A 12,575-nucleotide genomic window follows, 5' to 3' on the forward strand; every position below is an offset into this window, starting at 1 on the left:
TTTTTCGTATATCCATTTGTTTTGCCTTGTTTCCATACACACCTGGTTTATATCTCCCCAATGAAGCTACTTGTATTTAACCCTCTGTTTCCCATCATGTTTTATGTGTAATTGTTTTCATGTTAGGTGGTGTTAGTTTACACGCTCTACCTTTATGTTCCGTTTTTTGATCGCGTTTGTTTCAGGTAGTGCTCTCGTTTTTGGAACGAGAGACTTCGCCTCCAATACACCATCCTGACAGCCCTCTGTTCTTTAGCCTCTGTTATGGCATGGGGGCGGCAGGGTAGCCTAGTGGTTAGAGCATGGACTAGTAACCGAAAGGTTGCAAGATCGAATCCCCGAGCTGACAAGGTACAAATCTGTCGTTCTGCCCCGGAACAGGCAGTTAATCCACTGTTCCTAGGCCGTCATTGAAAATAAGAATTTGCTCTTAACTGACTTGCCTAGTAAAATAAAGGTCAAATAAAAAATAAAAAATAAAATACCATTGCAGAGCGCCCAGGTGATCTACAGCAGCTCATCAGCCTAAATGTCAGGCTGAATTAAAGCAGTGAGTGGGGCAGGGTCAGACACCTGCAGAAATCCCTTAATTCATGTGAATAGAACATCACTGGCTTCGATACATCCATTAACCTTTGTAAATATATTTTTAGTTCCGTTAGGTATTGTTGTATGTTAATGTTCTGGAAATGTTAGTCATACGATTTTAAAGTCTGCAAGTATCTGTTTTTCACAGAACTAGGAATCACCTGTTGAACAAAAGATAGTATTAAATTGACTCAAAACATGTGTATAATGAAAGATAATTGGTATGCATCTGTTTGAGCGAATATAATTTGAACATAGAAATACAAGCCATTATAATCCAACACTTTACTTGTGAATGCCCTGTGGTGATCTCAATATACTGATATTGAGTAAAATTAAGTGAAAGTTCAGCCAATTGCATAAGGATAGAGATAAATTATAAGAGAGGACAATTATAGGAAAGGAGGAACATGTTCTTTAATTTTCAGAGAAATAAGTTACAAATGTAGGGTGTCAGATCAGGTTCTGTCATGGAGGGTCTGTCTTGCCATTTGGAAATAATTCACATCTGAAGCATCCCACTGGGCAAAAATAGTTTGAATCAATGATCTTCCCACATCATTTCAACAACAAAAATCTTTTGTTTTACCCAACTTTTAAACCCAAATCCACTGACATGGAGAATTTTTAGTTGATTTCATGTTGAATTCACATTAGTTGACAACTCAAACAAAGGTAAATCAAAACTAGCTGTTGAAATGACGTCTGTGCCCAGTGGGATATTTTGTGTTATATGTGGCTCAGTGCTGCGAATTGTAAGAGGTAAAAATTTTAAAGATAGATAGCATTTCTGACTTTTCTTGTTTTCCATTTCCACATTTATATTGTATGTGTTTTTGATGAAATCCAAGGTTTTCAAAGTCCTTGATGCAGAATCCACTCAGGCTTTTTTCCAAACAGATGCATTTATTTCATTTTCAAAATGTCTCTGCTCTAAATGATTAATAACTTATTATTTTTTCTTGGCAAATGTATTTTTGAACCAGCGGAAAGCAAAAAGCATTAAGACTTTCTATAAGACAACTGTGATGTTTTATGTCTAAAATACATTGAAACAAACGTCAAAGCATTCAAATGGAGGAGAACACTCTCCTGCCGAGTGCTTTGAGTAGGAATACAACTTCTCTGTAGCTGCTTTAATGGATATGGCCGGTTCGAAAATGAGGAATCTCTCCGGCTATGCTGAAAGTCTGTGGATAGCTGCCCACTTTAATATAAACAACAACAACACCCACCTGTGCTGCGCAACTTATAGGTAACACACAGGTTTCCAATTATACAGTGGCCTTTGGGTGGATTACTAACACAAATACATTCCCTATAGCGTTTGAAATGAGTAAATTCAGCTGACTATCATACATATATCAACCGGAAGATGTGTGTAAAAAATTCTGACACATTGTATTTCAAACAAGTGCTATATAGAGCACAAGCCTAAGGAAGAGGAGAAATCTCGCTCTGTTTTTCCAAGCCCTGTGGGTGACAAACAGGCCATTAAAATGTAACTGACTCAGCAAGCTGAAGTAGCCATCCATAAAAATGTCAATTGAAAACCCCTGAAAGAGATATTGATTATGCAATCCATGCATTATCGATAGAGGAAAAGGGTGTTTTGTTCATGTCAGGATGGTAAATGGCATGGTGATGGAACACACAGGCCAGACGTACACAGGCCAGTCATACACAGGTCAATAGTACACAGGCCAGTCATAGCACAGGTCAATAGTACACAGGCCAGTCATAGCACAGGTCAATAGTACACAGGTCAGTCTTACACAGGTCAGTCGTACACAGACCAGTCTTATACAGGTCAGTCGTACACAGACCAGTCTTATACAGGTCAGTCTTATACAGGTCAGTCGTACACAGACCAGTCATAGCACAGGTCAGTCGTACACAGACCAGTCTTATACAGGTCAGTCGTACACAGACCAGTCTTATACAGGTCAGTCGTACACAGACCAGTCTTATACAGGTCAGTCGTACACAGGTCAGTCGTACACAGACCAGTCTTATACAGGTCAGTCGTACACAGACCAGTCTTATACAGGTCAGTCTTATACAGGTCAGTCGTACACAGACCAGTCTTATACACAGGTCAGTCTTATACAGGTCAGTCTTATACAGGTCAGTCGTACACAGGTCAGTCTTATACAGGTCAGTCGTACACAGGTCAGTCTTATACAGGTCAGTCGTACACAGACCAGTCTTATACAGGTCAGTCGTACACAGACCAGTCTTATACAGGTCAGTCGTACACAGACCAGTCTTATACAGGTCAGTCGTACACAGACCAGTCTTATACAGGTCAGTCATACACAGACCAGTCTTATACAGGTCAGTCGTACACAGACCAGTCTTATACAGGTCAGTCGTACACAGGTCAGTCGTACACAGGTCAGCCGTACACAGGTCAGCCGTACACAGGTCAGCCGCACACAGGTCAGCCGTACACAGGTCAGCCGCACACAGGTCAGCCGTACACAGGTCAGCCGTACACAGACGAGTCTTATACAGGTCAGTCGTACACAGACGAGTCTTATACAGGTCAGTCGTACACAGACCAGTCTTATACAGGTCAGTCGTACACAGGCCAGTCTTACACAGACCAGTCATAGCACAGGTCAGTCGTACACAGACCAGTCTTATACAGGTCAGTCATACACAGACCAGTCTTATACAGGTCAGTCGTACACAGACCAGTCTTATACAGGTCAGTCGTACACAGACCAGTCTTATACAGGTCAGTCGTACACAGGTCAGTCGTACACAGACCAGTCTTACACAGACCAGTCATAGCACAGGTCAGTCGTACACAGGTCAGTCGTACAATAGGCCAGACGTACACAGGCCAGACGTACACAGGCCAGTCATACACAGGTCAATAGTACACAGGTCAGTCGTACACAGGTCAATAGTACACAGACCAGTCTTATACAGGTCAGTCGTACACAGACCAGTCTTATACAGGTCAGTCGTACACAGACCAGTCTTATACAGGTCAGTCGTACACAGACCAGTCTTACACAGACCAGTCATAGCACAGGTCAGTCGTACACAGGCCAGACGTACACAGGCCAGACGTACACAGGCCAGTCATACACAGGTCAATAGTACACAGGTCAGTCGTACACAGGTCAGTTGTACACAGACCAGTCTTATACAGGTCAGTCGTACACAGACCAGTCTTATACAGGTCAGTCGTACACAGGTCAGTCGTACACAGGTCAGTCGTACACAGGTCAGCCGTACACAGGTCAGCCGTACACAGGTCAGCCGTACACAGGTCAGCCGTACACAGGTCAGCCGTACACAGGTCAGCCGTACACAGGTCAATAGTACACAGACCAGTCTTATACAGGTCAGTCGTACACAGACCAGTCTTATACAGGTCAGTCGTACACAGGCCAGCCGTACACAGACCAGTCATAGCACAGGTCAGTCGTACACAGACCAGTCTTATACAGGTCAGTCGTACACAGACCAGTCTTACACAGACCAGTCATAGCACAGGTCAGTCGTACACAGACCAGTCGTACACAGACCAGACGTACACAGGCCAGACGTACACAGGCCAGTCATACACAGGTCAATAGTACACAGGTCAGTCGTACACAGGACAGTCTTACACAGGCCAGTTGCAAACAGGCCAGACGTACACAGGACAGTCATACACAGGACAGTCATACATAGGACAGTCATACACAGGACAGTCGTACATAGGACATTCATACCTTATACTGTACAGTCTAAGCATTTGCTTGGCCATTAATGGATACAGTAGGCCAAATTCTAAATACTTCTCTCAAGCACATAATTAGGAACGAAAAAAGCTTGCACACGAATCCATCAGCAAGCGGATTTCTTAATTTGATCATGTTAATAAGTTATACGGATACTGGAGTTATTCTATTGGAGGGTAGCTTCCAAAGGACACGGCTGGTGGCACACATGGGTATCCCTCTGCAGTAAATAACAGTGCTTACTCTGGATGGGTGGAGGCCCAGCTTCACCTGGTAAAAAATGCAGTAATTGCTATCCCGAGTTTAAAGCCACAGTTTCATTTCAGACCAAAAATGATTCACACTATGCTCTCAAAGCACATTTAATTGCTGTGGTGGAGATATGCTCATTTCTCAAAAGACAATGTTATAACATTTGGTTCAGCCATTTTCATACCTGAGGAAAGGAAAACTTAATTTGAGCATATCTCAGCTCGGCTTGATTTATTATTATGGGAAGGGGTTGCGATATGGCAATCTCATATTCACAACCCGGGAACAAGCAGGGCTTATTTTTAGACCAGCAGCTGCCAAGAGTCACATTTAACTAAGATTTCCCAACGAGGTGACAGGAATGTTCTCTCTGCCTCCTCTTCAGATAAGGATGAAGTTGTCAGTCTGATGGCTGAACTCCTGGCTGCAGAAGATACCTCAAATTGTGTATATATTTCAGGGAAATTTCCCTGTCTAAACATCCCCTCTGAGATAGAGTGCAAAGTCCATTTTTTGCGATTATTCAGATTCATGCTAGTGTTGTTCACAAGGAAAGCGAGACATTCAGGCCTGAATGATATTTGAACTTAATGATAGTAGACCTATCATCAGGCGCTGATAGAATAACGCAATCTAATACAATCTACTCTCCTTTTGTAAACAGCATCTTCTAAGTAAATTGGCTAAAAGAAATGTGTAAGTGTTTTTTTTTTCCCGGAACATAATTAATTAGTGATTATCACCACTATAATGAAATATTTTGACTCTGTCCCCATCAATGGCTTTTTAAAAGGTAGTACCTTGGTCACTGATCTTCATGATTTATTTTGTCTCCTCTTCAGAGGTAGAAACACAGCGGCTGGGTTGAAGGAGGTGAGAGACTGCGGTTGTTTTAACTGGTGAACCAGTGTCTCTCCCAACAATGATTAATAGTTCCAGAGCTCCAGTCTTACAATAAACAGGAGAAGTACACCTAAGGGTTCTATTGTTAGCGGTGCAGTAGAGAGGAGGATCAAATCAAATTCAATCTAATTTTATTCATCACATGCTTCGTAAACAACAGGTGTAGACCAACTCTGAAATATTTACTTATGGTCCCTTCCCAACAAGGCAGAAAGAAAGAAAATAAAGAAACAATAGAAAAGTGAAACACCAGTACCGAGTCAATGTACAGTGGTACGAAGTAATAGAGGTAGATTTGTACGTATAACTAGGAATAAAATAACAGATGGGAAACAGAAGCAGCAGTATGTGATGAGTCAAAAATGTTAGTGCAAAAAGGGTAAATGCAGATTGTTAAATAATTAACCACATGCAGCATTCATAAAAAATCCTACAATGTGATTTTCTGGATTTTTTATTCTCATTTTGTCTGGCATAGTTGAATTGTACCTATGATGAAAAGTACAGGCCTCTCTCATCTTTTTAAGTGTGAGAACTTGCACAATTGGTGGCTGACTAAATACTTTTTTTGCCCCACTGTAGCTACCCGGACTAACTAGGTAGTAGACTTATGGCTTGGGGGTAGAAGCTGTTCGGGGTTCTGTTGGTTCAAGACTTGGTGCATCGGTACCGCTTGCCGTGCGGTAGCAGAGAGAACTGTCAATGACTTGGGTGGCTGGAGTCTTTGACAATTTGTAGGGCCTCCTCTGACACCGCCTGCTATAGAGGTCCTGGATGGCAGGGAGCTCGGCCCCAATGATGTACTGGGCTGTACGCATTACCCTCTGTAGCACCTTGCACTCGGATAACAAGCAGCTGCCATACCAAGCCATGATGGAGCCAGTCAAGGTGTTATGGTGCGGCTGTAGGACTCTTTGATGATCTGAGGGCCATGCCAAATCTTTTCAGTCTCCTGCCCTCTTCACAACTGTGTGTATGTGTGTGTGTGTGTGTGTGATAGACATTGAGAGATTCTTTGTGATGTGGACACAGAGGAACTTGATGCTCACAGCCTTCTCCACTACAGTGTGGAGGATGTGTGCTCGGCTCCCCATTTATTGTAGTCCACGATCGGCTCCTTTTTTTTTTTTTTTCTTGCTGACATTGAGGGAGAATTATTGTTCTGGCACCACACTGACAGGTCTCTTCCTATAGACTTTCTCACTGTTGTGTCATCAGCAAACGGAATAATCAAATCAAATCACATTTTGTTTGTCACATGCCCTGAATACAACATCCGTAGGCTTTACAGTGAACTGCTTACTTATAATAATGGTGTTGGAGTTGTAGGCAGCCACTCAGTCGTGGGTTAGCAGAGAGCGCAGGAGGGGACTAAGCACGCGCACCTGTAGGGCCTCTGTGTTGAGGGTCAGCGTGGCAGATGTGTTGTTGCCTACCCTCACCATCTGGGGGCGCCCTGTTAGGAAGTCCAAGATCCAGTTGCAGAGCGAGGTGTTCAGTCCCAGGGTCCTTAGGTTAGTTTTGAGCTTGGAGGGCACTATTGTGTTGAATGCTGAGCTGTAGTCAAATAACAAACAGCGTACTCACATACTGTAGGGATTCCTCTTGTCCAGTCTGGAAAGGGCAGTTTTGAGTGCAATAGAGATTGTGTCTTCTGTGGATTTGTTGGGACTTGGAGTGGGCCAGGGGTCTAGGATGATGGTGTTTATGTGAACCATGACCATCCTTTCAAAGCATTTCATGGTTACAGATGTGAGTGCTATGGGGCGATAGTCATTAGACAGGTAACCTTGCATTTTGGGGCACAGGGACTATGGTTGTCTGCTTTAAAACGGGGTGGCAGGTAGCCTAGTGGTTAGATCATTGGACTAGTAACCTAGATCGAATCCCTAAGATGATAAGCTAAAAATCTGTTGTTTTGCCCTTGAACAAGGCAGTTGTCCCTCTGTTCCTAGGCTGTCATTGAAAATAAGAATTTGTTCTTAACTGACTTGCCTAGTCAAATAAAGGTTATTAAAAAAAAACTAAAAAACATGTAGGTATTACAGACGGGGTCAGCGAGAGGTTGAAAATGTCAGTGAAAAGAGTTACCAGCTGTGCAGCACTCAGAATATGCATCCTGGTAATCCTTCGGGACCTGCGGCCTTGTGAATGTTAACCTGTTTAAATGTCTTACTCACATCGGCTACGGAGAGCATGATCACACAGTCGTCCGGAACAACTGGTGCTCTCATGCATGACTCAGTGTGGCTTGCCTCTAAGTGAGCATAGAAGGCATTTAGCCCATCTGGTTGGCTCGTTTCACTGGGCAGCTGGGTTTTGCTTATTAATCCGTGATAATTTGCAAGCCCTGCCACATTCAACGTGCGTCAGAGCCTGTGTAGTAGGATTCGATCTTAGTCTTGTATTGACACTTTGCCTTTTTGATGGTTCGTTTGAGGGCATGAAGTGATTTTTAGTGCGGATGTTGCCTGTAATCCATGTCTTCTGGTTAGGATATGTACTGTACGTACTGTCACCGTGGGGGCGTCATTGATGGACTTATTAAGGAAGCCAGTGACTGATGTCATAAACTCCTAAATGCCATCGGATAAATCCCAGAACATATTCCAGTATGTTATAACAAAAGAGTCCTGTAGGTTAACATCAGCTTTATTGGACCACTTCCATGTTGAGCGCATCACTGGTACTTCCTGTTTGACTTTTTACTTGTAAGCAGGAATCAGGAGGATAGAGTTATGGCCACGACTCTGTGAAACATAGGATATTACAGATTTTCAGGTCCCGTTGATAGGATAGTCTCAAACGGAGCTCGTCTAGTTGGTTCTCCAGTGATTGTACTTTCGCCAATAGAATAGAGCTTGGAGGTGGTTTATGTACTCACCTACAAAGTTTTTTCAAGGTGAACGTCAGCCTCTCTCACGCTGCCTTTTTATTTTCTGTCCTGCTGCACTCTTCAAAAAAAGGATTTCAAAAGGGTTATTCAGCTGTCCAGGTAAAAAAACATGTTTGGTTACAGATAGAACCATTTTTGGTTCCATGTAGAACCCTCTGTATAAAGGGTTGTATGTAGAACCCAAAATGGTTCTACATGGAACCCAAAATGGTTCTACATGGAACCCAAAATGGTTCTACATGGAACCCAAAACGGTTATTCATAAAACTAAAAGGGTTCTACCTGGAACCAACAAGGATTCTTAGTAGGGTTCTCCTATGAGGACAGCCAAACAACCCTTTCAGGTTCTAGACAGCACTTTTTTGTCTAAGAGTATAGGATTAGAGCCTGGTCAGGGTTGAGCAGTATGTCCTCATTATTAAGGTTGTGGCTGAAGTCTGATGTGTAATTGTGTGTTCTGAATCTCCCCTTAACCTAGTCCCTAAAGATTCATTGTCCTTTGCTAGACATGCCAGCTGGTAGCTCCTGTTCCCTCAGGCTCAGAACCAGTTAGACCAAGTAGTTGTGTGACCTTTAATATTGAATACAGTGTTCACTTTAGGGAGGAAGTACTGTACAAAATTGTTTTCTTAACATAAGTGTTGAGAGTACACTCTTAAAAAAAAGGTGCTATCTATACCCTTAAACATGCCATCAGACTGTTATATAGCCACCACTAGCCGGCCTCCGCCCAGTACCCTGCCCTGAACTTTAGTCACTGTTACTAGCCGGCTACCACGCGGTACGCTACCCTGTATCTTAGAGGCTGCTGCCTTATGTACATGACAGTGGCGGTCAGTGATGTTTAAAATTAAGGAGGATTATTTTTTTTAATGAGTGTGGCCTTATTTCTATTAGAGCATATTGGATGACTGGCATTCATATTCCATTCACCCAGCTCAATGTAAAATTGATAGGTTAAAGATACTACATGATACTCAAATTTTCCCTACACCCATCATCACAGCCTGCGAATTAATGCTTATAAGACAGGTCGAGTAATCAAGGTGACAGACAGTGACACATTCAATACCGCCTTGCACACTCTTGCCTGCATCTAGCTGATCTAGGTTGTAATCATTAGTCCATCAGTTGCAAACAAGATTTTCTATTAGACAAATTCTGGTAGGTTTATCCACATTTCATTCCTTTTGCTTCCCTTTAAGAAACATTTTTCAACAGAATCAACCGAACTCCCCTGATCATCTGCACAAAAGGGTTCTACCTAGAACCAAAAAGGGTTTTGAAATGGATTATCCTATGGGGACAGACAAAACAACCTTTTCAAATGAAATCAAATCTACCAAAGAACCTTTTTGTAACCCTTTTTATAAGAGTGTAGAGAACTGGTTTCCCTCAAGAGTGCTTTTTAAAATGGAGATATTACCACAAGGCATGGAACTGATTTTAAACTGTGGTTGAATGCGTTATGAGGGAAGTTATTTTGCTTCTCATGAGAAACTCAATTATGTCGGTAGACTTTTGATGATAATAAAACTAAGCTAAATGCATATGCACTTGAAGTGTGTACATAGTGTGTTTACAATAGAAATGTTCAATACTCTGTGTACTTAAAAGCAAGCCGGTGCTCTTGAGTGTGTTATTCCAATGTGCCAGTTGTTCCCCAGACAGAATGCAGTCTTCTGATTCATTCTCTTTCCTTGAATTATGATCAAAATAATACTACAAGCATCTCTTTGTGTAGCTAACGTTGGTCACCTTTGACTGGTAGAAAGACCCTGAATGAAAAGGAGGCATGGGGATCATCTGGGAATGGGAATCATCACTCTTAGACAAATCATCCATTTTAGCACTAATCTACAGATAAAAGAGTTGGTTCAAATTGGAGCAATGTGTCTGTAACTTTCTACAGAAAACATCCAGGACAGAGGACCTGTTTGACCATGGTGCACAGCAATAGACCAACCAAAGTCCTGACCAAACCGGCCACGCACCAGCAGTATGGATGAAATGATTGAATAACATGTATGTATTTCCATTTCGCAACATTCACACACGTAACGTGATCTGTTTGGTTTCTCTGTTAGGATGTGGTTGGGAACATCAGTGACTTGAAGACCATAGGCAATATACAGGATACAAAAATGTGTGGAACACAGGAGGACTGGGTGTGTGTGGGGGGGGCGGTGCGCATATTAATAGTTTATCAATAATCTGATCAATTAATAAATGCACGATTTTCTCAGAAATATAGAGGATATTGAACATAAGGTGGCCACTAAGAAGTATTCAAATCACCACCTCATAGCAATATAGATCTGTTTCAAATCATAAGCCTAGAGTATACAAGCTTCAACATAAATTCTTAAACATGGTAACTTAAATAGCATACACAGTGTACAAAACATTAGGAATGCCTGCTCTTTCCATGACATAAACTGACCAGCTGAATACGAGTGAGGCTATGATCCTTTATTGATGTCAGTTTTTAAATCACTTCAATCAGTCTAGATGACGGGGAGGAGACAGGTTAAAGAAGGATTGTTAAGCCTTGATGCAATTTAGACATGGGTTGTGTATGTGTGCCTTTCAGAGGGTGAATGGGCAAGACAGAAGATTTGAGGGCCTTTGAACGGCGTATGGTAGTAGGTTCCAGGTGCACCGATTTTGAGTGTGTCAAGAACTGCAACGCTGCTGTGTTTTTCGTGCTCAAAAGTTTCCCATGTGTATCAAGATTACGTCCACCACCCAAAGGTCATCCAGCCAACTTGACAGAACAGTGGGAAACATTTTCAACATGGGCTAGCATCCCTGTGGAACGCTTTCGATACCTTGTAGAGTCCATGCCACAAATAATTGAGGCTGTTGCGAGGACAAAAGGGGGTGCTACATAATATTAGGAAGGTACTCCTAATTTTGTGTACACTCAGTGTACATCAACTGAAGGATAACACCCACTGTACTCACCACCATTTCTGATGTCCAAAGGTGTGGACTTGAGTCACATGACTTGGACTCGAGTTTGATTTAAGTCACAAATTTGATGACTTGAGAATGTACTTGATATAAATAGAATAACTTGAGACTTGACTTGGACTTGGAGCCTCAAGAATCAGGAATCAACTTTGTCTTGAGACTGATTACTTGAAAATGTCTGGCCAACATTTTGTCACTCATTTTGTGGCACAGATTCCGTGGATTACTCTCCACGATTCCGTGGATTACTCTGTCCATGAGCAGAGTCAATAGGTCATTATTCTTTTTTAACTTGACTTGAGTATTGACATACCTTAAGGGAAGATTTCGGCAGTTGCTGTATGATTAGTGAGAAAGTCCATATTGCAAATGTACGGTCCCTTACTAGACGTCCGAAATCGTTTGTAAAATTCGTGGACGGTGTCGGGCCGAGCGGCAGGGCCGGACCTAACAGGAAGTCATCAAATGAACTTTGTCGGACATTCGGTTTCCGTTTTACAAAAATAATACGATTTTGGTTATTTTTACGCTGTCCCGGAAATTCCCACAAGAGGGCATAAGCAATCATATTGCTATTGGACAAAACATCACGATTCACGACGGGGCCTTATCTCGAAAACTGAACATATTTCGAAGCCGAAACTCGGTGAGCGTAGTGGCGGCATAATGGGCAGTTGGCCCCGATCAAGATGGCGTCTAGGCCTCAACGGTTTTTGAGTTATGGCCATTTATCTAGGATTAAAGGTCCAAAATGAAAATAGAGAAATTATTTTTCCACTTCACGTCAAAGTCAAGGAGCCTCCGGTGTCAATAAAAAAAGAACCAGCCATTTATCTATCGTCATTTAAGAGAAATCGTACAGCGACAGATTGGTGATGTTCACGGATAGGTGTTTTTTTTTTCAACGGTTACAGATCCAGTTGCAGGGTGTTCTTACGAATCTTTTTAAAGTGTGCTGCGGAGCTCTGCGAGATTTCTGTGATTTTCTATGATTTTCTGAAATAAAACACACTCACTAAACCCTCCGTAAATAACTCAGTTCTTAACGTAAAGACTTAAAACTCAGGTTTCTGTAAAGGAATACCCCAATCATGATATGAGTTTATTTATAGCTTCCTGTGCCAACCAGAAGTGCCTTAAATGGTGTCACAGTGGCAGTTTCCAAGGGTTAAAAAGGTCAGATCTTTTCAAAACGTCATATATGTGATTAGGCAACT

The 12,575-nt window shown here is 42.2% G+C and overlaps 1 protein-coding gene across 1 annotated transcript; it reads right to left on the reverse strand.

Moving 5' to 3' along the window:
• Window positions 1-3,610: 3,610 nt before the first annotated feature.
• Window positions 3,611-4,018, reverse strand: LOC123990883 (keratin-associated protein 12-2-like). Its single transcript, XM_046291889.1, has one exon. The coding sequence runs from the start codon at window positions 4,016-4,018 to the stop codon at window positions 3,611-3,613; it is 408 nt and encodes a 135-aa protein (XP_046147845.1).
• Window positions 4,019-12,575: the final 8,557 nt, after the last annotated feature.

Source organism: Oncorhynchus gorbuscha, linkage group LG01 (genome assembly GCF_021184085.1).
Source record: "Oncorhynchus gorbuscha isolate QuinsamMale2020 ecotype Even-year linkage group LG01, OgorEven_v1.0, whole genome shotgun sequence".
In the NCBI taxonomy this organism is placed as follows: Eukaryota; Metazoa; Chordata; class Actinopteri; order Salmoniformes; family Salmonidae; genus Oncorhynchus; species Oncorhynchus gorbuscha.